Source organism: Drosophila albomicans, chromosome 2L (assembly GCF_009650485.2).
Source record: "Drosophila albomicans strain 15112-1751.03 chromosome 2L, ASM965048v2, whole genome shotgun sequence".
In the NCBI taxonomy this organism is placed as follows: domain Eukaryota; kingdom Metazoa; phylum Arthropoda; class Insecta; order Diptera; family Drosophilidae; genus Drosophila; species Drosophila albomicans.
Window position 1 is genome coordinate 29,971,282 of NC_047628.2, and position 26,425 is coordinate 29,997,706.

The 26,425-nt window shown below is 43.2% G+C and overlaps 3 protein-coding genes across 8 annotated transcripts; 1 reads left to right on the top strand and 2 right to left on the bottom strand.

Annotated features, from left to right (window-relative positions):
• Positions 1-216: 216 nt before the first annotated feature.
• Positions 217-8,983, top strand: LOC117566050 (cytoplasmic protein NCK1). 4 transcript variants are annotated; one of them, XM_034245501.2, is made up of 6 exons: positions 217-737; positions 4,346-5,136; positions 5,204-5,408; positions 5,986-6,331; positions 6,392-6,841; positions 6,911-8,981. In XM_034245501.2, the coding sequence occupies exons 2-6, from the start codon at positions 4,761-4,763 to the stop codon at positions 7,118-7,120; spliced, it is 1,587 nt and encodes a 528-aa protein (XP_034101392.1). In that variant the 5' UTR covers positions 217-737; positions 4,346-4,760; the 3' UTR covers positions 7,121-8,981. The 4 variants fall into 4 exon arrangements, with proteins under 4 accessions (XP_034101392.1, XP_034101393.1, XP_034101395.1 ...); XM_034245502.2 differs by having other exon boundaries at positions 4,640-5,136; XM_034245504.2 differs by having other exon boundaries at positions 4,699-5,136.
• Positions 8,984-9,864: 881 nt separating this feature from the next.
• On the bottom strand, positions 9,865-24,736 carry LOC117566203 (arf-GAP domain and FG repeat-containing protein 1). 3 transcript variants are annotated; one of them, XM_034245729.2, is made up of 6 exons: positions 23,676-24,736; positions 13,059-13,891; positions 12,242-12,718; positions 11,804-12,031; positions 11,300-11,736; positions 9,865-11,227 (listed from the first exon to the last, which is right to left on the bottom strand). In XM_034245729.2, the coding sequence occupies exons 1-6, from the start codon at positions 23,837-23,839 to the stop codon at positions 11,189-11,191; spliced, it is 2,178 nt and encodes a 725-aa protein (XP_034101620.1). In that variant the 5' UTR covers positions 23,840-24,736; the 3' UTR covers positions 9,865-11,188. The 3 variants fall into 3 exon arrangements, with proteins under 3 accessions (XP_034101620.1, XP_034101621.1, XP_034101622.1); XM_034245730.2 differs by lacking the exon at positions 23,676-24,736 and adding an exon at positions 17,494-17,626; XM_034245731.2 differs by lacking the exon at positions 12,242-12,718 and having other exon boundaries at positions 23,676-24,728.
• Positions 24,737-24,899: 163 nt separating this feature from the next.
• Positions 24,900-26,271, bottom strand: LOC117566205 (WW domain-binding protein 4). The gene is made up of 4 exons (XM_034245732.2): positions 26,166-26,271; positions 26,038-26,110; positions 25,249-25,976; positions 24,900-25,175 (listed from the first exon to the last, which is right to left on the bottom strand). Coding segments are annotated over exons 1-4 (1,026 nt in total). The 5' UTR covers positions 26,168-26,271; the 3' UTR covers positions 24,900-24,952.
• Between the last annotated feature and the right edge of the window lie 154 nt (positions 26,272-26,425).

Below are 26,425 nucleotides of genomic sequence, written 5' to 3' on the forward strand. Positions count from 1 at the left end.
TTAAATTATATGTCGGTATATTTTTCCAATATAAAATTGCTTGTTATTTAAAAAAAATTTAGATATTGATATTGATTTTATTCAAATCTAACTAAAGTCAGTGGAACGTCTTATCTAAATATAGCTATCGATAATCACGCAATGTATGGTATCGATGCCACAGCTGTTTTGCAAATGTACTCGACGCAAGCAAATAATGTTATCGATGTGGGCGACATCAAAATACTATCGAAATTGTAGAGAGCGACGAAGAAGTTGCTCCGGTAAAACTGCTTAGAAAAATTGATAATTTAACGCGAAATCTTACTTAAAAAGTATTCAATTGCATTCACTAAATGCAATAAAGTGCGGTTGCGTTCTAATTCGATACGGAAAGTGTACAAATTCAAGAAAATCGTTAGTTTTGTGTAATTTTCATCTGGGCAGCATACATAATATACATATACGTACAATACATACGTGCATACAACAGACAGACTAACACACGAACAGATGTACACACATAATGTACTTTTAAAGTGTATTATTATTATTGTGAACGTCGTGTAAAGAGTGCAATACACTTTTGCTAAAATTTTGAATATTGTTTGCTGCGTGTGAAGAAAGTGCATTTTTACATGAGTGCTTCTGCTGCTGCTGCTTCACAAAGGGCTGGGGCCGTTGGCTGCTGCTAGGAGTTGCCTTACGTCGCCGTCTCTGCGCTGTCGTCGTTGCCGTCGCCAAAACTTTCGTCTCCGGTAGGTACACACAAAATATACGGCTGCTCCTGTTTAGCTCCTGTTTTGTCTCTCTCTCGCTCGCTCTCATTCACTCTCTAACTCGTTAACGACACTCTCTCGCATTTGTTATGTTTGCTTTGTGCTCTCTGCTCTCTGTCACACCACTCACACATAGCATTGCTAGCGGAGCGCAGTTTGCGTAGCACGCTCTTCACCACCGGCCAACGGTACTTGCCAGGACATACATACATACGCGATATGCATATGCATGTGCATGTCTTTGCGTGTGCGGATGTGTGTGTGTGTGTAGGTGTTGTGAATTGCGCATCTGCTGTTCTCTTTGCACTGCTTTGGCCATCTTCATCTTTCACTTTCTCTCCCTCTCGCGATGGGTGTTGTGCATTGCAACCCCCAAAACGCGCACTCTTTCGCTCTTGCTTGGTCCATGCTTGGGCTTTTGTAACTCTGATTTCGTTTTTTGGTAACTATGTCCGGAATACCGCCCGTGGCGATATGTGTCAGCAATCTGTTCGGCTCTCGCGCCCGCTTTCCGCCCCCTTCAACAAACAACCACCACCGCTAACGCGACTCTCGTTCCACAATCCACATAATTCAGAATCCACACGAAACAGGTCGCTCTCTACTCGATACTCCGGAGACCGAAGAATGAAGAGTGATAGATATGCTGATCCCATATTGACTTCGCTCCCGAGATTTATGTTTATATGTAGTTCTGCTTTGTGGCTGCCCTTATGCCTCGCCCCTTGTCAGCAGATAACGCAACGTCTGCTCTATTTTCTGTGATTTAAGAGCTTGTCCCCATTCCAATTTCCCCTCCCCGTTGCCTTGCCTCCCATTTCTCCTTTCCCCTCTGCTTTGTTATTTTTCAATTTGTTTCAATAAGTTTGGGGCCAGTTTTGAGTGTTTCTTGATATGCTCGCTGCGTCTTCTCCGTCTTGGTCTTCGTCTCCGTGTTTGTTGATTGGAACGAACACACTTCCGCCTCCAGCCCCCGCTTTTCTAGCATCCCCTTGGTGGGGCAGGCAACAAACAACTTTCCGCCTCATAAACTCGACGACTCGAGCACGTGCAACTCTTTCAATTTCTCTTTGACGAACTGTCTCCAAAAGCGACTCGACGCTACCTTGGCCATGTCGCTTCCCCTCCTCTAATAACAACAAATAAGCAGTAAACACAGCGTGACAAGCTTTTCGTTGGACGCAGTAGCTCCGCACAACAGTTCAATGGCCATAAATAGAAACCATCCAAGCGCAGCCAAGTCCGCCAGCTCAGCCCCTGTCCAGCTGTGATGGCCTTGCCACAGTCTCAGTTTCAGTTTTTGGCCCTCTCAAAAGTCGATTTAGAGTTCGAGTTCTTTGCCTTGTCATTCAGTTATGCTCTCAGCTTTCTCTCGAGTGAAAACTATGACTGAAGTTGATGCCAAGTTTGCGGAAGAACGAATCATAATTAGTTGTTTGTGTCAAAACAATCAAATAAAAACAAGTAAGAAAGCTGCAGTCGGGTTTACACGACTGTGAGATACCAGAAACGAATTTCAGGGATCGTCAATCAATAGTAAAATTGATTTATTAAAAAAAAAATAAATATTAAACAAAGAAAAAGAAATGAAATATGATAGTGAGGTGGAAAAGTATATATTATAAAATCCCCCCATTAAAGCGATAGCATCAACTCAAGTTTTCCATATAAATTCTTTTATATATTTATTAAAAAAATCCGATTATTTACTCACTGCTTCATTCATATAGTACTATATAATATTTAATAATTTCACTGTTTCATTCATTTTGTACTATAAGTTATTTAATAATTTGAACTTTAAATTGAGTTTGATTCATGTTGTTGTTTTTTCTCTAGTTTACGACTCTAATTATAAACTATAAATTTGTATGCATTTTTTAACGGTCACCAACACCTTTTTACCCTTTGGTTACCGGGTGTATAAATATGAAACTTTCGCCTTCACTCGCTCGACAAACAACACGATTCCCATGTCGCATTTTCCATTTGCGTTGTCAGAGGCAGAAAGAACGCTTATCGCTGATGACAACATTTCCATTTCATGGTAAAAACTTAAATGCCTTATGAGTAGGCAACTTGGCTGGCATATTGAGCTGAAAGCGACCTTCAACTCGAGACGAAACGAAAGGTTGACTTATTGATCTTTAATTATTGGCCATTTTGCGTGGTCTATTGACATTGACTTTGCTTGGCTTTTTGCCTCGCTGCCAACAACCTTTCGACGCCTCCAGCTCTCTAAAGTCTCTCTCTCTCTTCCTCTCTCAATATCTTTTTATGTCTTTTACCTGCTGGGACAATTACGTAAACAAATAGCTCATATTCTTGTGGTCTTTGCTAACACCACATTTTGGACAGACAAATGCAAAAGCCAAATTTTGGTTGGTCTGTCTTTGTCAATAGTTTCGAGCAGTTCCAATTTCAATTCCTGTTTGTGACTCATCGACGCAGCCACAGCCCCAATCTTGAATCTCAGACATGCTTTGAGCTGGTCTTTGACAGTGGACAATGCGATGTTGTGGTTGTGGAATCAAAGCTCAATGCAATCAATTAAGAACTCAACTGGCACTCGTCCTCGATTGGCTTTTGATATCCGTTACACAGACGCAAAATGTGTGTAATAGACAGAAGATGTCTGCAGAGACCGAAAAGAATGATTTCGATTTGATATATATTGCACAATAAGCATTTTTTTTAATGAAGTATTCCATATATCATTAAAGATTCAGAAAAGTATGATTTAATTCATTTTTTTTTTAAATAATGATTACTAATTATAGTTTGTAACTAGAAATAAAACTTGAAGCTAATCATTTTCATTATGGAAAACTTCAATCACTGACTCACCAATTTGTAATAATAATAATGGTATTAAGGCATGCGGTCCCTGCTATAAATAATATATATATTATTAATATATATAGAACACTTATCACTTATATCAGCGATAATAAGAATTACAAACTTGAATAATAGTGAAACAGGTATCTCACAGTGGATCAGTCTATACTGTAGCTATTTTACTTGTTTGTTGAAATCAATGTGGAATTTGTTGGCCCCCTTTCGAAGCTCTATATACCATTCCACCATTTATCATCATCATCATCCCGCACACTTTGAACTGTTCTCACATATGTTATATCCTTGCCCGATGGTCCGTTTTCTGTTTTCAATTATGCGAATTATTTATTGTATTTAAGTTGAAACATTAAAAGTATATAGACAATTTAATACTACTTCTATTATTGCTACTAAGTTTGGCATTTGCACTTAGGTCTTGTAATAGCTTTAAATGCTTTTTTCACAGCTGCTTCTTTGAGTCACACACATACACACACACATTGCAACACCCACTCACACACACACACATACATACATTCTTACATCGCTTTGTTTTTATTATATGTATTTATATTTGACTCGTTTTTACGTTTCTCTTTTTCACGTTTGTTTGTTTGCATTCTCGTCGCATTCGTAAACGTTTCATTTGCGTGCTCTGCTGCTCCCACAACACGACACCAACAACAACAACTACAACAACACAATCACAACGACAACAACAACGACAACTGAAACAACAAATGCAGCCAAAGTATGCATTGGCAAGTGGAAGCAACATGCAACATGCAGCATCAAAAGCTCCAAGACTAACACGAACAACATCAACAGCCACTCACCATAAACCACAAAAGTCACAGAAACCACAACAAACGCAAACACCATCATCATCATCATCACCATCATCATCTAGAAGAATAACTTAATCATCGTAAACAGAATTAGAAGCAAGTACAATTTGTTGCTATTGCTGCTGCTCACGCTTTGCTATTGCTAATTGCTGTTGTTGTCATCCTTGTTGTTGTTGTTGCTGCCATTTGAAGTAGAAGAAACTATTGAATCACACGTAGCCGTGGCCTTAACTGGCCTCAACTCTCGATAGGAGCAGCAGCAACAGCAGCCGGGCCAACGAACGGCGAGGCCCACTGAGGAGGCCACAGTGGAATGTTGGAATATCCACAGCGATTTGCGCGCAACATCCCCAACTCCTCCGCGGACAACAGCAGCAGCAACAACACAGCTGGGCAGTATCCACCGCAACTGCCACAGCATCAGAACTATCAGAGCACCTATCGCTCCCAAGGACCCGGCTCCTCGCCAGCGCATCATCAGCGTCAATCGTCAGCAGCGGCGCAGGCGCAGGCGCAGCATCATCGCACACTGTCGACGGCCTCCAGTTGCAGTGCCCAACACAAAAGTGTGACCTTCGGCCAGCCAGCGTCAACTGGCGACTACAGCAACGGCAGCAGCAGCGGTAACTCCAGTTGCAGTGCCGCTGGCAACGCTGGACCACAATCAATGGCGGGCAACATGAAGCACGGTGAGTAAAAACTCAAGAATACAATACGAATATCTAATATTAACACGTCGAACTCTTTTGTGCACAGGAAAATCTCAAGAAGACGTCTGCTATGTGGTGGCCAAATACGATTATGCTGCCCAAGGCGCCCAGGAGCTGGATTTGCGCAAGAACGAGCGCTATCTCCTGCTCGACGATTCTAAGCACTGGTGGCGTGTCCAGAACAGTCGCAATCAGTCCGGCTATGTGCCCAGCAACTATGTGAAGAAGGAGAAGCCCTCGCTCTTCGACAGGTGCGTTTTTACACCCGAGCTGATAGTTGATAGTTGATGCACTTTACCTCTTGACCAACCGATTGAGTAAATCCAAAAAAGTGTCATCATCAACATCATCATCGTCATCATTATACTAGTTACGAATTCAAACTAAAAATTTAAGTATTCTTTTTATTCTGATTTCAGCAGAAATAAGACAACCCCAAAAAAAGAATAGAAAAAAAGAATCTTTCGAGTTTCCTACTTTTGCTTTTTGATTACAATTCACCTCTCACTTATTCTATTATCTCGTATCCATTACGTATTCAGTAATTTATATTGTAATTAATTTTGAAACGCTTTTGGCTTTTGTACTCTACAGTAAACCAATTCTATTTTCTGTTTTACTTTCCAAGTAGAACTTCTTCCCAAGCACGATCCGCCCACACACACACACACACCTACATATTGTATCTATCCACCCCAACAATCTATCAAGTGTTGAGCCCCAATCGAACCCTTTTATGACCCTCCCACTCTGTACTTTAGTCTACCACCAAGTGAACTGTAACTAATCCCAAATGTTGTACACACTCAATCTGTCTGTCTCTTGTAGCATCAAGAAGAAGGTGAAAAAGGGCTCCGGGTCCAAGACACTGCCCAATTGTTCGCCGTCGCGTCAAATCGAGAGTCCAACCATGTCGCGTCGCCTGCCCCCAGATCCATCGGAGGCAATTGGCAGCGCCATTGTCAAGTACAACTATCAGGCGCAGCAGCCGGATGAGCTATCGCTCACGAAAGGCACCCGCATCCTCATACTGGAGAAGTCCAATGATGGCTGGTGGCGTGGCCAGAGTGGCAACTCAGTGGGCTGGTTCCCCAGCAATTACACAACCGAAGATTGTGATAACGATGGCGAGATACACACCTATGCCATGGCGGAGAATGTGCTTGACATTGTGGTAAGTTTTTAAATTGAATTTAAGAAAAGAAAATAGATAAATACACTCTTCTACTTTCAGGTGGCGCTCTACAGTTTCACGTCGAATAACGACCAAGAACTGTCGTTCGAGAAGGGCGATCGCCTGGAGATTGTCGACAGGCCCGCCTCCGATCCGGACTGGTATAAGGCACGCAACAACCAGGGCCAAGTCGGTTTAGTTCCACGCAATTATCTACAAGAGTTAAACGACTACTTGGCCACGCCATATCGCAACACCAGCGGCAATGCTGGCAATGGCAACCAGCAGGCTGCTAGCAACGGTGCCAACTCCAGTGGCAACGGAGGCGATTCCATGGAGCGTCGCAACGAGGGCAACAACAAATCCTCGCAACCATCACAGCCCATCGAGCGTCCCAATTTGGCAGGCAAGTCGTGGTACTATGGCGCCATCACGCGCAGCCAATGCGACACCGTGCTCAATGGACACGGCCACGACGGTGACTTCCTCATCAGAGACAGTGAGACTAATGTGAGTAATGAAATAGTTTCACTATTGATGATGATACTCATTCGCAAAATTAATTCCTTCATTGTATAGATGGGCGATTACTCGGTCTCCCTCAAGGCGCCCGGACGCAACAAGCATTTCCGTGTGCACGTCGAGCAGAATATGTATTGCATTGGACAGCGCAAGTTCCATTCGCTGGACCAGCTCGTCGATCACTACCAAAGAGCACCCATCTACACAAACAAGCAAGGCGAAAAGCTATATTTGGTGCGCTCACTGCCAAAGGCCAATGGCACGTAAATTGTGAGCACAACACAACAGACGGCGGAAGCATCTCATGAGAATAGCGCATAGAATATTACTACTCGTAATCTATAAAATAATACTACACATACAAAACAAAACAAAATAACTGGAAAAACAAAGGCAAACAGCAAACATGAAAAAGATACAAACTTTAAACTACAAACACACATAATGCGGTGCAGCTTGATCGAAGAATGTAGTGTATTTGAGTTAGGCTTTTGGCAAATAGCGACTAAATGTCTGTATTGTATATATAAATCGGTTGGTTAAGTGCGATTGATTCGATCGATTTGATTAATTCGTTAATTCCTTGTGTCTCAAGCAACAACAGACTTTTTGTACTTTTATAAAATTACATACGTATAAATATTAACGATTAATTAACGCTTCTATTGCCATTTGACATTGGCCAGCTTTCAAATGTCTTTTTTATGTGTATTCCGTTTGATTTTGAAAAAAGATTTAAAGTAAAGCACAAGAACGAAATTCTAGATGTGAACATGCATTACACAATTACGATACTCTAAAATACGATATTCCAATAACGATGTTGTAGCAGGTCTGCTTTTAAATCCCCAACACTAAACACATTATGTACTTGATTTCTAATGTAGATCTATATAGATGAGATAGAAAGAGAGTGAAGTGAAGTGAGCAGCCAATTGTCTATTAACCGAGCGTATGTGTATTTTGCTAATGCTTTGTAAACCTATAAAATGCTCACCCTAGGGCTATATATAGATATATATATATATATATATATATGATAATGCCGCATATACCAAAATCATACCGATACCTTTGAGTATGTAAATATATAAGCGGAGTTACCACACCCAAGAAACCTAAACCACCAGCAGCCGGACACTTTTTCAGAAAAAGAAGCAAACAAAGAAGATTGGTTTCTGGGCCACAGAGAAACAGAGAGAGATAGAGAAAGAAAGCGATAAGGGGAGAAGACATCACTATCACTACCCAAACACAGTCATTCTTGTTATTACAAATTTAATTATCATCTAAACGATATAATCATAATGCAAAACAAAATACCAATAATATCTACAACAGCTGTTCTAGCCGCATAATTAGTATAAACATAATCATCGTATGAATCACAATGAGAGAAAGAGGAAACCTCAGCCCTCCCCGACCCGAGGCCACCACAACACTGAACCCCCGATACCCCCCAGCCCCTATAATATTTATAAATAATATACATATATACTACGCATATAAGCCATACTGTACAGTTGATGATGATGCAATGCAATGCTAACCTAAGCACACCTTCACATACTTGATGTATACACATTATTATTTATATTTATCCTTACTCTTAAACTTATACTTCGTATAAACTCGACTCTACTCTACTCTACTATAATTTACTTCTTATTTATTGATAAGTAGAAACACAGCGATTCCAGCTTTAATTTTGTTTAATTATTACACATTTTGTTTGCCGTTTTTTCTTTGATTTTTGATTAATATTATTATTGGTTTTGTTTTGATTTAGCTTAAGTAAAAAATAGAGCAAGAGGAGGAGGAGGACAGTGAAAGGATCACGATCATGATTGGGATCGAGATCGGGATCACTAATGGGCGGTTAGAGCTTGATGCTTTAGATGGGCGCTTGGAGATGGATTACATCCATCTCAATCGATGATGATAATGGAGTTTAAATGACTTTCGACTTTATTTCATATGCGAATTTTTTAAATATATACATATACATATTAATATAAAGATTAAATAATTTATAGTAATTTAAACAATTGCTAAACCACAACTAGTACTAAAAAAAAGAAGATGAGAACAAACTAGAAATTATACCGAAACGGAAATGAATAAAAATACATCAAATCTATGTTAAAATTATTTTATTTTATTCGGATTTTATAGGAAAAAGGTTTGCATGCAGAAAATATAAATTAAAAGTCAATAAACAAAGGTTTGTATTCAGAAAACATTAATCAGAAGTCTGCAAACAAATAAAATGTAAGCTCAAATGTGAAAGCTTTAATTCCAGTGAAAAAAATGTTCCCACGAACAAACACACACTCACACATTGCACTGCAAGCTGACCACCCACAACCAAACGCACATGACCTGCTCTCTTACTAGTGCGTGGTCGTCAAGTGACGTCACGCTCTTACAGTGCGCTCTCACTGAAGCTGTCTCAGCTGCAGCTCAAGTCAATTTAGTATGGCGCGCTTTAAGTTCTGTTGCTTGCTGCTCACTTCTGTTCGCCTAGTACTTGGGCTGTTAATTTAGTCTATTCGGCCGTTCGCGGTTCGATTTTCGAATGCGAGTGAGGATGTATGTGTGTAAGCAATAATGTATGAATGTAATGATGTAACTATGTAATGAATCATCATTTCATACTTGCGACTCGATCGCAACAGCGCGAACCCCTAAAATTCAAGCCAATTTCCAGCGAAATACCAGGCCAACAGAAATGAGTAGCAGGCTGCAAAACCGAATTTGAGTAAAATTTAATCAGGTTGAGTGCGTTGTGTGGGAGTGAGAGAGTGAGAGTAAGATGGCGTCGAGTGGCTGCTGAGCTCAATTGAGTAACTTCTTGAGCGTGCTTTTGAGCGATTGTTAAATTTGAATATTTGCACTCAAAGCAAAATTGGTCGTTAAATTTGAATCTTTGCTGCTGCCTATTAAATGATGATTTAATTCAATTGATTTGTTTTTTTCGGTCTTTCACAAATACAATTAAATACGCTTGATTGGTTTTCATTGTTTTTATTGAAATTTGTAATTTTAAATATTCTTTAAGGCTTCGATAATGTTTTACATGTTAAGGCTAAAAATGGAAAAATTCTTGCTTCTTATTGGACTTGGACTTGTGTAGGTCAGTAAATAATGAAATGATTGCATTACTTATTGTATGTACATACATGTATCCAGTAAGCCATATGAAATATACATATACATATATAGATATCTTTTCTGCTGTATCGCAATTAACAAACTTTAACTTTGTGTTGTGTTGAGCAAACTCTAACTTTGTTCTAGGTGTGTGTGTGTGTGTATTTGTGTATTATGGATCGATAACAAGAAGCATTTTAAATTTAGGTACAAAAGCATATGTGTATTACATATTATTATTATTATTCATAAGTTTATATGGTATATGCATGATATTATTTTATGATTACAAGTTTAATGAACAGTTCCATAATCTTATTAAGGCCACACAATCAATAGCTGACGATAGCTTTTCTTAAAAACAAACAATCAGGAAAATGTTAAGAGAGCTAAAAGAATGCAACGAACTGAATGTTTTTTTCCTCTTCTGATTTCTTTCGACTTGTAAAAGGTACACAAAAATAAAACGTGTAACGAAACGAAACAGAACAGAACAGAATTAACTCAATTCTGATAATATATCTGATGATGCTAGTATTAGAACTTACAATTAATTGTATTAGTAGTTTCTCTTTAGTTATAAATATTATTTATATGTATGTAGTTTAAGTTAAGCTAACACGACAACTGATGCTCACATGGAGAAGATAAATTGTGGTTTTACAATTAACTCTTTTTTCGATTTAGTTTTAGTTTTCGTTTTCATTTTAGTTGTAGTTTAGTAAAAAGTCTATAGATGCTAAAGGCAACGTTAAATACAAATTTTTAGTTACTCGCAAATCGCCTATATGTATATATATATTTGGGAGGCGACACATTTGCTCCGCCTTATAAATATATGTATAGAGTTAGCTTGTAAAAGAATATATATATATAGATAGATATATATTGTACGATCTTCCCCCAGAGTTGGGGTCCTTCAGCATGTACATACGCATGTTCAGAGTGTGTATGCATAAACCTTGTTTTACTTTTAGATTACTAGATAGCTATTGTTCGTAAAATGGACTAATTTCGGTTCACTTTTCACTTTTCTTGTTGTTGTTGGTTTTGTTCAGCGGCTTTTCTCTGCTTTCCCTCCTCCTCTCAACGCCTCAGCCAAGTCGTGTGGTGCTCCTGCTCCCGCTGCTGCTGCTGATGATGATGATTCTGGTCCTTCGTCCCGCCAATCGAGTCTGAATCTCATAAGAATGGATTATTCGTGTTGATGGCGCCGCTAGCCTGTTGAGCCATAGCAAAATACAATGTTAGTTGAATGTGCTGTTAAAGCGTAAATTATAGCCATCAGCTTACCGCAAATGGGTTGTTAAAGGCGCCGTTGATGCCACCAGCCATCACAGGAGCCGGCTGCATGCTGCCAAAGCCACAGCCATTGGGCAGACCCTGGGCGACGGCAAAGCCGTTGTTGTTAAAGTTGAAGAAACTCGCGTGTGGCAGCTGTTGATGGTGGCCAACATTCGTCGCGGAGTGCATTAGCTGCTGGCCTCCAGCCTGAATTGGGCTGCTGCCGTAGCCATTTGGTATGAGCGTCAGCTGTCCATAGAGATTCTGCTGCTGTGGCTGTTGCTGCTGCTGCTGCTGATGATGTGCGCTGTTGTTGGCTTGGAATGGATTCACCAAGTGCCCTTTGCCGTTGAGCAACTGCTGCTGCTGCTGCTGTTGCTGGCTCTTGAACGGATTGGCATTGATGTTGCTGTTGTTATTGATGTTGTTGTTGTGGCTGGCAGCAGCTGCAAGACAGAGGATAATTAGTTTTTATTTCATCTCAAGCACTGTAATCCAAGTCAAAACACTCACCAACACTGCTGAAGGCGTCTGCCATGTGCATGTTGCCATTGGTTGGCGTCGGCGCCTCTGTGGCAACCGCTTCGCTGGCCTTCAACTCGCGCAGCTGCTCATCGAGGTCCTTGAGTGCTGCATAGCGGTCCTCGCTGGGCGCACTGCTTCCCACTTGGGCTCCCTTGGGGCTGTTGTGCGACTGTTGGCCAAGTTGGCTGCTTTGTTGTTGTTGCTGTAGAGTGGCGCCTGCAAAGGGAATGCACACAAGAGTTTAGAGAATTGTGTCTTTTGACAATGTTTAAATGCAGCTGGGATTCAAGTCAACTCAAGTCAAAACCAAACACAAAACTAGCAACAAAACGAATTAAACAAACGCAAAGTTTCGACAGTAAATAATAAATCAAAAGCCAAACACAACGCAGGGAACTCAAAAGGCCAACAAAAAGAAAAACTTACTCCACGTAAAGAAAGGATTGTAATAGGCATTTAAAATGTTCGAGCTGGAATTCAAATTCGAGTTGCTTTCTGCCGCAATTGGCGGCGGATCTTGTTCCTCATAGCTAAACAAGGAGCTGCGGCGCGATGCGGGCGCTTCGGATGTGCTCGACGAGCTCTGCAGAATGTAGGGCAGAAAGGGATTCGTTGGCGTCAGCGTGCTGCTTAACGCCGCCAGCGAATCCTCGCCGGAATCATCACAACTTGAGGACCACACCGATCGAGAGGAAGTCAGCGATGTGAAAGAGCTCTTGTATGCGGCAGCTCGCTCGGGTGGTTTCTCTCTTTCTCTGGGCTTCGATAGATTTTGCCCGTGACTCGTTCGGGACTCGCTGCTCCAGAGCGAGTAGGTGGGCAGCGATGGCTCCTGTGGTTGTTCAAATGGATCTGGGAAGAGACTTGGTGTGCTGCAATCGCTCCAATTGAAATAGCTGGTCGCTAAGGGGCAAAACAAGGACGATAATTGGCATTGACAGAGAGAGAGAGATAGCGCAAATGAAAGCGCAGAAAAGTTGATTGGTTATCGGTTATCGTTTATCGACTATCAATTGATCTTGTTGTTTTTGCGTATGCGGGAATTTTGATAAGCGAAAGAGAGATTGAAGATCTACGCGAAATGCTCGATGATTGCCAAGCGTGCCAAGCGAATTTCGATTCTTGCAACATGTGGCTACACAGAGATCTGTTGTGTCTGTGTGTGTTTGTGTCGTGTGTGGCATGAACTGAAGTGGACAAACGAAACGGAAAAGAAAAGCTGCAAAAGAATGACTCAACTTACCGGCGATGCCATTGTAAATGGGCGCGTGCTCAAAGTCAGCAAAGTTCTCTGTTCCATTGCCATTCACATTTCCGCTTCCATTGAGCAACTGTTGCTGCTGATGCAGATGTGCTGCTCTCAGGGGCTGCACCTTGGCATAGCCATTGCTGGAGCTGACCGAACTGGCCGAGGAGACAGCCGGCGAGCCCGTGGAACGCGCCGAACTCGAGGTTGCATCGAATATATTGGCACTGCCAAAGTCGGCGACAAAATCGGATTCGCCAGCAAAGCCGTTGCTCGCACAGCTGCTCGTGTCCGAGAGCGCGCCTGTGGATGTGGAACCCGCACTATTCAGGCTGCTGATCAAGCCCAATCCTCCCGAGGACATGTTGAAAGCATCCTGCTGCTGCTGCTGCTGTGGTTGCTGCTGATGATGATGATGCTGCGGCCGACTTATGGCTGACGATGTGGTTGTCGTGGAAGGCGTCTTCGACGCCAAGCCATTGGCAGCTGTGCGTTGGGCGGCGGGCGGCGTCAGATGGATGCTGGCATAGCCGTTGCTCGAGATGTTCGAGATGCTCGAGGTGTGGTAACCGTTGCTCGACTTCAGATTGACCGCATTGGCCAGCGACTTCAAAGGACTCGCCGGCTCCAAATAGTATCGCTTGCGCTCGTACTTGTCAATCATGAGCTCACGTTGATCCTGCTGCGGCGTGGCACGTTTGGGATCCCAGAGGCCCAGCCACGTTTTGGCGCACAGCTCGTTGCCGTGAGCCTTGAGAAAGTCGAGCTCCTCCTGTGTGAAAGTGGCCATCGAAATGGATTTAACACGATGTGGCGGCGTCAGTCCGCGACTGCAAAACAGAGAGAAAGAGAGATACGGTTAGTGAGGGAACAGAAAAGAAGAGAAGAGTTCAAGAGGTGGCTGCTTGTTAAACGGGTCACATTGACCCGCTAAATGGGCGTTCGATTTCAGATAATTGCCACAATTAATTTCTGGCCTTGTGCTTGTTGTTGTTGTTGTTGCTGTTGGCTAGAGAGCGAATGCAATTAGAGCAACAAAGTGAAAAACGAAACCCATAAATGAAACTCTAAGCGAATTTGCCTCGTCGTCTCTAGAAGCTAATTTCTGTTTTTCACGAATTTCCCAAACGAAACGGGCACAACTTGCAACACAGCAACATAGCAACAGATGTGGCATATGCATATACACACATATTCACACACTTAAACATAGATATATGCATGTATTATATTGAAGAAACTGGACGTTTCACATGAACGCTTCAGTGGCTCAGAGAGCCAATTCGTTATGGCAAACGAGACGCGACGAGCGAGGTGGAGATGGTGATGGAGGGGGGAGGGCGTGGAAAAGCGAGAGCTTTGAACAACATTTTTGCATAGTTCTGATGACACGATAAAAATGCTGCTTTGCTGTGACGCACACACTTTGCAGACTCTCAATTCAACAACAAAACATATTCTCACTTCTGTTCTGTTCTGGGAAGAAGTAGATTGACTCCTCGCTTTAAATGAACTTGTCTCCTCTCCTTGCAAATGATGTTCTAGTGCCACTTGCAACTTGCCACATGCCACTCGCAGCTGCTGTCACTTTGGCTGGCCAAGGGCCATTGTTTGATGCAATTGCCAACGAAATTCAATTTCCATTTCAATTTATGCCCTTTGCCTGAGGGAGAAACGCGACATCCTCGCTCTCTCTCTGGACACAAGTGATTCAATTAATGAGTGCACTTTGTGCTGCAAAAACTCTATCACAAAGTGTGCAACGTTGGCTCAATTAGCGTTCGCTTTAAGTGCTTTGGGAAATGCAGTCACGTTTCGATTTCCGCCAGCTGTCGATTGATTTTGTTTGAGAAAACCCGAGCGGAAATCGAGCAACAGCCAAAGAACAGCAAACAAAGTAGCATCAGTCTTGTCTTGTCTTGTCCACTCAAGTGCCTCCTGTTGAGGTGGCAATGGTTGTTAGTTTGTTGCCATCTCGCTGTGTTTGTTGAAAGCACGCACACGCACTTCGTTAGTTGCAAGTAGCCAAGCTGCTGCACATTGTGTAGCGCTGTTTCAGCTATTTTTGAAACCCGAGTGAAAAAAGTGAAAGTTGCCGCGCCGCACATTACAACTGAGTGCAGAGCAGAGCAGCGATTGCCACGCCCACCGTTTACGCCAAGCAATTGGGGGAGGCAAACAGTCAGTCAGTCTTTTCGAGTGGGGCAACAACAATTGCGACTTTGACTGCTTTGTTAATGCGCTAATTGAAAGACAAGACACGAGAGATAGAGAGACAGATAGGGAGAGAGAGAGAGAGAGAGAGGCAAGCAGCTTGAGGTTGCGCTAATAGCAGCCAGTCACCCAGAGGTCTTCCACTTGTTACTCGCACTCGTCAAAGTCGCCAACGTACTGTTTGTACTCTGCACCTCGCTAATTGAGAGACAGCGACCGTTGAGCGTCGTTTAACTAGCACCAAAAGTGTGTCATCTGCCAGCAACAGCAACAGCAACAACGACAGCGACAGCATCTCGAGTCACAGTTCTCCAGAGCAGACCAGTATTAGCATTAGTCCAGCCCCAGTTCAAGTGAACTGCAGTCAGCAATCCTCTTTCCCCTTTTCCCCTCCCCGCATCCGCTTCGCCTTTCCCATTCACGTCCACATCCACATCCGAGTCTTGGCTGCGGAAAAACCGCAGCGTTAAAAGCAAAGGCATCAAACAACTGTCGGGGTTTCCAAATCAGCGCCACATCTTTCGTGCTAGGCACAAGTGGATACAAAATTAAAACAAACACAATGCCAACCGACAGACACAAACACATACAAGTACACACACACACTCTTACAGTTTAAGCTTAGTTTAGTTGTTGTCTTTGTTTTTTTTTCGCAAAACTTGTTTTTTGCGCATTTTGCGCACTCAGCGTAAAAAAGGCACAAACAAAACAAAAGTCGTCGTTGGGTTGCGGCAAAATAGCAGCAACAACGACAACAACAATAACTCAAAGCGGCAGCAACAAATTTAGCGAAATATTATGCATAGCCAACAGATACAGATACAGATACATTTACACCACGAACGAGTGCAAAAACAAAAGAGAAGAGCGCGAGTGAACGACTAAGCGATACCCTGGACATCAAATTGCTGCTAGCAAATCAAAAGATACGCTGCGCATCAAATTGCTGCTAATACTTTCAGATACTTTTGTATCTTTCCGTTGAAACAGATATGTTTACTGATCGATTCGGCATACCCTGCAATATTGGGCGACTAAGCGATACCCTGGACATCAAATTACTGCTAGCAAACGCTACTTTGAGATACATTTGTATCTTTGGGTTGAAACATATATGATGTGTATCTTTCGCAGTTGCAAACTGATCGATTTGGCATACCCTGCAATAGCTCGCTGCTGTACGCGGTATAAAAACAAAGGCACAAAAGGCAAACTCAGACCTACCACATGACGTTTAACGCTGACGCTGACTCTAACGAGCGAGTCAAGAAATTGTGCAAAGCAACAGCAACAGCAACAACGTCAACGACAATAATGCGAGAACCAACACTTGGCATTATCATAATAAAACAAAAAACAACCATTTGAAGAATACCTATGCGCAATTACGAGAAAGATAAAGAGGGAAGGCGCAATTGAACTTTTACTGCGACTTCGAGACTTCGACTTCGACTTTGGCTTTAGCTTCGACTTGACTGAATGAGTAAACACAGCACAAAATATTTAAACATTTATGTTTATTCATTCACTCAGCGAAATAGCAGTGAGTCATTAAAAGAAGTAGAGAGAGAGGGGGGAACACAAACAACGCAAGGCGACGACCGACTGCTGCTGCTGCTGATAACAAGCCTAAGAAATGGCAATTAGTCAATTATGAACAACAAAAAATAAAAACGCCAAACAGTCTCCTCTCTCAGTCTCCCTGTCGCTGTCTCCCCTCCTCTTACTTTGCCAACTGGAATTTTTGCGCAAATATTTCAATGTAACTTCTGGTTTTTCAGCCCAAACTGTTTTTTTTTTCTTTTCGCCAGAAATCCAATTAACCGAGCGAAACTTAAACGTCAAACGAGCAAACTGCATTTTTCACAACGTAAACGATGACGTTCAAGTTGCAAAAGTTTCTTTCTATAAACTGAGTGGGCGAATAACAGTTTCCTCTAAGGGAGAAAATCGGTTCCTATTTTTGTTGCAATCTTATCGCCAATTTGTTTGTACAATAGTTAATTCTGGATATCAAAACAAAACAAAAGAAAACACACTTCACTTCCACTTGCAAATATTAAGAGTTATTATTGGCTTTCGAGGTCGGGTCGATCTTTGAACACAATTGAAATGTGGCTTCTAGCTTGGCTTGGAGCACTTTAAGCTTATTTGCCCATTGTGAGAGTTTCAAGGTTGGGCAAACACTTTAATTGTGCTGAGCTGGCTTCAAACTTACTGCTGACTTGGACTTCGAATTCGAGTTGGAATTGGAATTGGAGCTCAGAGTTTGTGTTGACAACCGACGGAGACGGAGACGGGATGTCGCTGTTTGCTTTGCGCTGCTCTCGATTGATCACTGTGACGAACTGCGAGCTTGGACGTTAACTGGACACACAAAAGAGGCAAGCTGACGAAATGCGTTGCAGTAATTCATTTCGCATTGGCAAAGTATTTGCGCGCTTGCAATGGCGATGATAAGTGGATGTCAAGGGGCGTTCTCATGTTTGTTTGACGTTGTTTATGCCTTGCATTAATATTGATATTGATATTGTTATTGATACGTTCGTCGTGATTCGCGGAAATCAAGCTAGACCCCAGTGGACTTCTCCAGCGTGTGTCACGCCCTTTGCAAGCGGTCATTGCCAGAGTCACGTGCAGTTCAAGATACAAAGATACAAACTGCTGCAGATACTTTCAGCTTAATTGAGAGACAAAAGACATTGCGTCGCTTTTGTTTTCGTGAGCTTATCAAACAGAAGGCAACAAGACAACAAAGATGATCGATGTGATGCGGAAGAAACAGACTGAGACTGAGCAGCTGTGACCTCAAAAGTTGGAAGTTCAACAACATTCGTCTTGGCGCCACTTGGGGGAGAAAGGAACAACGAACAACGAGAGAGAAAGAGCATTCAATTGGGCCAAGACTGCAAAGCAATACTCTTTTCAAAAATATATATACACAACACATAGTTATATACGCATTAAGCGAGTTTCAGTTTCAACCGCAATCAAGTGACACACAAGGCGAATATGAAAGCGACGGAATTGAGCGATTCCAAGTGCGATATGTGTCATAAGAACGACTATGGAAATAAGTCTATACTCAAATGTATATATACACATATTTGTAAGTACACTCAACACTCATCATTCCATATGTTTGTATCTGCAATCGCCTTGTAAATCAACTAAAATTGCGCCTAACTCGGAAACGTGGAGCGTCGCGGCGTCATTTTCGTTGCCTAGACCCTGTAAAATTTGTGGAGGGAAAGACGGCATTTGCATGCTCTCATTCTTAGAGCAGCTGTCACAGGGTATCGCGCAGTCAGAGTGTTCTGCACTTGATTCCGTGTGCCAACCGAGTGTAAAGATCTTTGCCATCAGTTTGCTCCAGACACGTAACTGGCGGGCCATAAACAACGAAACATGGATGGAGATAATTGTGGGGCACGTACACAAGTACTCAAGAGTTGCAGGGTATTGACTCGTCCGCCACTTTAAACTGTGGCAGACCAGAGAGCAGCACATTTCAAGGCTGCGCTGTGTGCGAGATAAACCAACGAAGCGATTGCTGGAATTACTTAAGCAAAAGCATCTGCAAGTGCACTTTCAAATATACACATTTATATCTTGGCCAATTCTAGGCAACTTTTTGCTGACCCAGTTGCAGCTTGCAACACTAAAATAGCAGCGCGTCATATTGCAGGCAATTCGATTTTTCACGTACGTTGCACAAATTTACAGACTCAACAGGGAGGAGAAGGAAGAGGAGTACAGGGTATCGGCAATTAGACTACGCTAACTGCCAGGAGAATATCCCACGCTGTTGTCAATATCAATGTCCGCCATCTGCGCTGCTGTCTGTCCGTTTGTCTGTCTGTCCGTTCGTTATGTGCACTGTGTGGTGGCCACTTTTGGCGCAGAGGCATCGAGCTCCTCCTTAACGTTGTCTTTCTCGTTGTCGTCGTTGAAGGCCTTCTGTCAGTGTTTGTCGCACAATATAAATTCAACTTGGCACTGCCTGGAGGGTGACTACGAGGCTTGGGGCATGGGGCATGGGGCATGGGACAGGCGACTCCTAGCAGTGCCTCGTTGCTCTCAATGAATATTTTAATAATGTGACGCCGCCTGCTGCTGCTGCTGCTACTGCTGTTGGGACTGAGAATGGGGGGAGGGGGGAGGAAATGTGTTACTGCCGCTCGCTGCAGTTTGCTGGAAAAGCCTTGAGCTCTTTTGTTGCCCCCAAAGCTGAGCTGTCCGGCGCATGAGAAATGGCTGAAAGAGCAGTGCATGGTTGGCCATTCAGCCACTGCGTGGGCCAAAGGCGCCCTCTGACCCTTGCCAATGAATGAGCAAGTGACGTCGCCACATTGCGGCTCAGCCCAGCAGCCAAGCAACCAACATCCATCTCTTTGGCCAACAAACAAACTGACATGGCAAATGATTTTTTGGCGTAATAAATCTCTTCTGCGTGGGCGCCCAGAGACCTACGCCCCTCCCTACGCCCGTCTCTACGCTCTTTCACCATGGGGATTCAGATATTGCCTCCCACATCCAAACATTGCCCGTCGAGTCGAGTCGAGTACTCCCTCTTAATTGGGCCTTACATTTGCATGAGTTGCCACAGCGAGGCAACAGCGCGGCATCAGCATCACATCACCTCCAGCTGCGCCCTGGCGCCTACCACCCACTATTTCTTCTCCCCCCCTTCCCTCTCTCATTGCACTGGGGCTTGCCCGGTCTCAGTTTCCTGGTGCCAGCTGGCAACTGGCGGCTGTTCGATGCCCAATCTGAATAATTCGCATTTGCTGAATGTTTTCGCACTCGAAATTGCATCAAGTCGTCATCTGCTTATATTCCATTATTTATAGAATATAAATCTCGATTTCAAGGCGATGCCACCAGCAAAACAAAATACAACCAATTGAAAATTAGCAAGCGCTAGTATTCGACTAGCAGATATCCTACACTAAACATAGTTCAACTAATTGACCTTGATCTGACGTCGACTTATCAGCACTTTTGAATTTCCTGAATATTTATCACCAAACTAAAATGTTTGTAATTTGTAAGAGGGAAACTAAGTGATACTTTGGGATTACTCAACTAGTTTTAGCATAGCAAATGCGCAGATAAAGTTAAGTTTATTGAAAATAGTTCTCAAACTAAGACACATTACTTTACTGTCTATAGACCTCTTTGAGTTGCTGCCTGAATATAGGGTATTCAAAATAAAACGAAACAATAAAGCAAACGCCGATTACAACAACGACACCTTCTATGCATTCGCCTCAATACCAAAGTCTACAGTCGCCAACAAAACTGCGCAATAATTGCCAGAGCGAGTGGGACAGACAGACGGCAAAAGAGAGCAGGAGCAAGAGGGAAAGGCAAATCGTGAGCGAGAGAGGGAGAGTGAGGTGGGGATATTGTTTGGATATTTACTAATGTTGAATTCTATTCGATATGCGATTCACATTTTCCTCATGTTAATAAATGAAGGCATTAAGTATGCAAGTCTGTGTGAGAGTGTGATCAGCTGAGTGAATTATCAGCTACACGGGGTTCTAACAACAACAATAACAGCATTAGACTTCTTCCTGACAAAACGAGGAAAAGCTCCAACAAAAAGAGTCATTTAAGTGTTTATGTGTGTGTGTAAAAATAGCTGAGAATTCTACACAGAATTCTACATAAATATATTTATATATATATATATATATAAATGTGCATATATGTATGTATGTATATATTTCAGTATAGATACATGGGGGTATATTTCTACCCAAGATTCATACACAACACACACACATATAGATGACTATTTAATTGCCATTACGCGTCGCGTTTTCGTTGATTTTTTGTTGTTGTTTTTTTCTTAGTTTCCTTTTGCTCGTGTGTCCGTTTGTTGTTTTGGTTTTGCTTTTTTGAATTGTGAGTTGTTTTCTTTTGCTGTGCTTTGGTTTGCTTTGCTTTGCTGTGCTCGGTGGCAAACGTAAACGTAAAAGGGCCCACACAGCTGACACCACTTGGTGAAAGTCTGCCCCCGTCTCCCTTCGTTCCCCTTTCGACCCCATCCAACTGCCGCACTTAACCGCCATTCGTGTTGCGACGTGTTCATGTGGTTTCATAATCGAAAATTTACATATTCATTTGACCACAAGACGTGCAGCTGATTATCACACACACAATCACACACACACACACACATGCGCATATACAGATGCATGTGTAGTTGTCGTGTACAAGCTGACAGTGATTTTTTTATCACCTACTTTTGGGTATTTGTCAGCTGGCTACAAACAGGAACACGACGACTTAGCAGACTAACGAAGAGTGGGCAGCAAGAACAAGCCAGCCAGACGGAGAGACAGAGATAGCAAGAGTTGCAGTTACAGTTACTCTTAATCGCGTTTGCGTCTCTGCCTGTTTTTGGGCTGCGATGACGCACCTGAGAAAGTAGCGCAGCCACAGAGCAAGAGGAGGTCATAGCAGTCACTCAGTCCGTCATTCTGTCGCTATCTTTGTCTCTGTCTGTCGCAAGTCTTCCCTCTATGTGTGATGTGCATATGCTGCGGCTTTATCTAATCAACAAGTTTCTTGGCAGCACTTCCACCAGATGTTGCTGCTCGATTGAGATTGAGGTGCAACAATTTGTCTGCAATTGCCATTGCCACAGCAACAGCCACAGTCACAGCAAAAGCAACTGCAACTGGCCCAAAAATATGCGCAAAAGCCGCTTGACAGGTTCGCCTTCCCCTTTGCTTGTCCCCTTCCCATTGCCGGCCGGTCTTCATGCCCAAACCTTAGACCGTCGTGTCGTTGAATGGCAGTTCCTGCTCTCTTGTGGTTGTTGTTATGCCCACACAGTCAGACAGATAGAGATAAAGAGAGGGAGAGAGAGAGGCAGCAAGGAACATTGTAGCATTGAACATGCACAACAATTTTGTCTTGGACTTTGAGTTTCGAGTTCGAGTTCCTTTTGTTTGCCTGCTGCTGTTGCTGCTGCTGTTGCAATGGAATGGCGAAGCATGAAGGCATGATAGCCTGTGGAGGGAGTGCTGTGCAATGCAACCAAGTGGAGTTGTAGTCGCAGTTGTGTCTGCTGTCTGTTCTCTGTTGTCAAGCCAAAAGACCCAGGCAGAGACGGAGGCAGAGGCAGCGACAGCGACAGCGGCATTTATGCGGCTTTCCATTTACATAGTCGTAATACTTATTTATTTCTCCTGCTGTTTACTGTTGCAGCTTGACACAACTCACAGAGGGAGTCTCGACTGCAGTTGGCAGTTGTTGCCAAAGGAGCCACAGCCTGCTTCTCGAATGAGTCATCAAGTGTGTCCACGGCACGTAGAAGGGGCAACCTGGGGCAAATTGAGGCTGTAGCAGCGATTTCGATAGCAGCGATAGGCCGACAGATCGATAGGCAAACGAGTGACAATTGAGCCCATGACAGCGCCCGCATGTAGCCCAATTGAAGCACAGCGGTGTCGCCTCCAAATGCGAATACAAGTACCAAGTACTTGCCTCGTATTCTCGTGTGTAGTTACTGTGGAATCTGGGGCACAATCTGCGTGGAATGCAATATGTGAAAATGCACAGCTGGCCACAGCTCAGCTCTATCTCCCTCCTCACTCGTTCGCTTACTGCGGAAGCATTCAGATTGAAAGCAATCATGTAATGAAGAAGTGAGCACCGAGAGATGGGCATGAAATTCGGCATGAGATCGGAATAGGAATTGGTATAGAAATTGCAATTGCGATTGGGAGTATGAGCTCAACTTACTCGGGCTGCGGAAGTGCGTAAATCAAGTGGAAGCAAGTGGGGAAAAAATAAACTCCCAGGCCCTATTTACCATACATGTGCTGTGTTTACACTGCGACTAATGCGACTAGGAGATGACCTCAATTTGCATTTAATCGCATAAAGTGCCGAGTGCTGGGTGCATAGTTAACTTGTTTACCGCTCGACTGCCAACTGAGCGCATAAATCAAAGGCAATTTGGCGATTAGTTGGCGCTTAGCAAGCGTGGCAAGGACAAAGAGCTACAACTCACAACTTAAGACTTGCACGCCACCCGAAATAGAAACGCCAAACGGCAACGACAATGCCAAAATAATTTCATTCGAATTTGGCCAAAAGTGGCTGCCATTTTACCGACAATTGAAAGTTTTTTCTGCGATTTGCATTTCCAAATTGGAAGCTCGACTGGCAACTAGAGAAATGAAATTACTTTCGCTTTCGCTGTCGCTGTCGTTGCCGTTGTCGTCGTTGCTTGTTGGGGTCGGTCATTGCATTGCGGTCAATCGAAATTATCGGGCACTCACACGATGCCCCCTCGATTGCATCTTATCGCTATCGATAGGTAATTTGCACATAGCACAAGAGAAATGTAGATAGACAGAGAGCTGTTGTACTTACAGTACGCCAGAGCAGCGGGTGCAGACGAAAGAGCCAATAGTCATGTTCACGTAGGTGGGCCCCTTCTGGTTGCAGTCGAAGCATTGACGATTACCTGCCCCGCTGTTTACCAGCTCCCGCAGCGCTAGCAGGTATTTGTCGTCCTGTTTTTTGCGCACCGCCATGATGTTTGTATCGATATCGAAGATGTTGTTATTGCTGCTGCTGTTGCTTCGGTTGTTATTGGTGTTTGCTTTGCTTCCTGCTTCCGTTGCTATTGCTGCTGGTGATGGTTGCCTGCTAGCGCTCTCAGTGCTGTCCTCCTCCAACCACTCGGTGTCTGAGTTCGCGTCAAAGTCAATGCGGTGTGGATGACGGGGAGGATGGTAGATGTCCGCGGCGTGGGGAGCGCTGCTGTTATACACGTAAACGAACTGAATTTTGCCTGATTTTGCACTCAACACGATCGATCCCAAATACGTGCAACAGTTTAGTGTGCGCGTATGTGTGTGTGTGCGAGTTTGCAACCTCTCTTTACGCAACGCCTGACCTTTCTTCAGCTGCTGTGGCCACACTTACACAATTACACATGAAACGAACACAACGACTGCTTCTTCTTTGAGCAAGCACAATAAACGCTGCCGCCGCCGCTGCCGCGCACACCAAAAGTCTACGTTTGTGTAAGTGTGTGTTGTAATTTATCAGACAACAGGCAATTTTTCTCGATTATTATTATTGTTTACGTTTTCGTTAATTTCTACACTGCACTCTTTTCTCATAAAACCAACGGCGACCGACGGGCGTAAACACATAAACGAAACGACAACGGCGACTGGTTTTTCGTTTTCCTTTTTTATATTAATTCAATTTATTTACACACTTTTGCAGCGCAGTCTGCTGCTGCGCTCTTTTTTTGCCTACACTTCGAATGCTGAATCACACACACACTGCGCCCTCGTCTGCGTTGTTGTAGATTTTTATTTTTTTGTTGTTTGTTGTTATTAACAGAATTAAGCACAACAAAATTCTCTTTTAATAACAACAGAAAGAAAGAGACGCCCGTCCGACAACCCGACTCATCCAAACGTCGAGAACTTGAAAAATGAACTGACTGGCAGTGTGGCCGTGCAATGGTAGCAAATAAATGCTGCACGCGTTAGGGTGGCCATACGCTATAAATATTAAACATCAAATTGGCAACCCCAGCACCCAAAATAACAAAATTCGCAATAGACTTGGCGGGATTTTGAAATGTTAATGATTTTTTACTTAATCCTAAAACTAGTTTACATCTTATGCTAATCGTCTAAAGGTTTGCGTGCATTGCCTTTATTAGCAAATTTGCGCTTCTTAAAAGTGGAAGATCCACTGGATGAGGAGGCTCCTGCATCCAATGTCGTTATCGTTTTCTCCTTAAAACGCTTTACAGGTGGCTCCGAGTCTGGCAGTGCAGAGACAACCGGCGCCGCAACATAATAATCGGTTTGGGGCAACTCCCAATCGATGGGCGCTGCTGCCGGCCTGCAAATAATTTTATAATTGTTTGAAGTGAACGGAATTCTTAATTAAATTAATGATGTTGCGACAAACTTACTTGGTTTCGACCACCTGCCACTGGCCAATCTCTTTGGTAGCCGCCTCCTCTTCCGTTTTAAACTCTAAACGCTTCTCTTCCTTTTGCTTCTTTTCTTTGGAACTCTCGGGCTTACGATATAACTGCGCATGGCGTTCTCGATTGAAGCGAGCGACTTCTTCATCGACATTGGCGCGAAACCGCAGTGATTCCTCAGCCTGTGTGATTTCCTGCTGATTGATGGCCAGCTGATTGATGCGCTCATACTCCTCGTAAGATAGAAAGCCCTCCTTGGGTGGTTCCCAGACGGATTCATTGGTCTTCACATTCCAATAATAAGTGTGCCCCTCATCGGACTTGCCTTCTACCCAGAGCGATGCATCTGGCACAGCCTCGGAGCCAACTTTATCCACATTCACACGCCTTGAATCCTCCTCCTCGTCCGAATCGCCTTCCAATCGCATTGGGTCCACTTGCCGCGGTTTACCGTAGCTTAATTTGCTGCTGCCACTCGATGATGCAGCTGCGTTGGCCCCGAGCACTGTGTGGATGGAACGCGCTGTCATATCGCCATGATGTCCGTGAATATCTTGTGCATAAGACTTCATGGCCGCCTCCTCCATTTTGCGTATCTCCATATTCATTTTTTGTTTTTCGCGCTCCGCCTTCTCGCTACTGCGACTGATGTCCGTGATTCGTTTCGCCACATTTAACTTATGTCGTTTACCACTCTCATGAAAGGCGATGCTCTAAAGCCGAAACAAAATTAATAATTTGCACTATCAAAAAACATGTATTTTTTCCACTTACGGCTTTGTTGTCGCTTAGCCAGCACTTGCAGAAGTCACAATACTTGCGCTCATTTGATTTCCAGTACTCCGTCCTGTAAACAATTTTTTAACTATTTGCAAAATCACGAAAACAATAGATTTACTCACATTTTGCTCAAAATTGATTTGTATATTGAGTTTATTGTTTCTACAGCAGCTGATTTGTTTGTCGGGGAGTGACCACACGCAATATTAATGGAAATAACATTTTCGCACTAAAGACGTATACCAAAATTCAGGTAATTGCTAACTGGTCACACTTCGCTTAACATGAAATACTTTCAAATGCATATGAAACACTGTGAATAGCTTTTTATATCGGTGTTTCATTTTTAACATAGAGTCTCTTTCGCCTTTTTTTATTACTT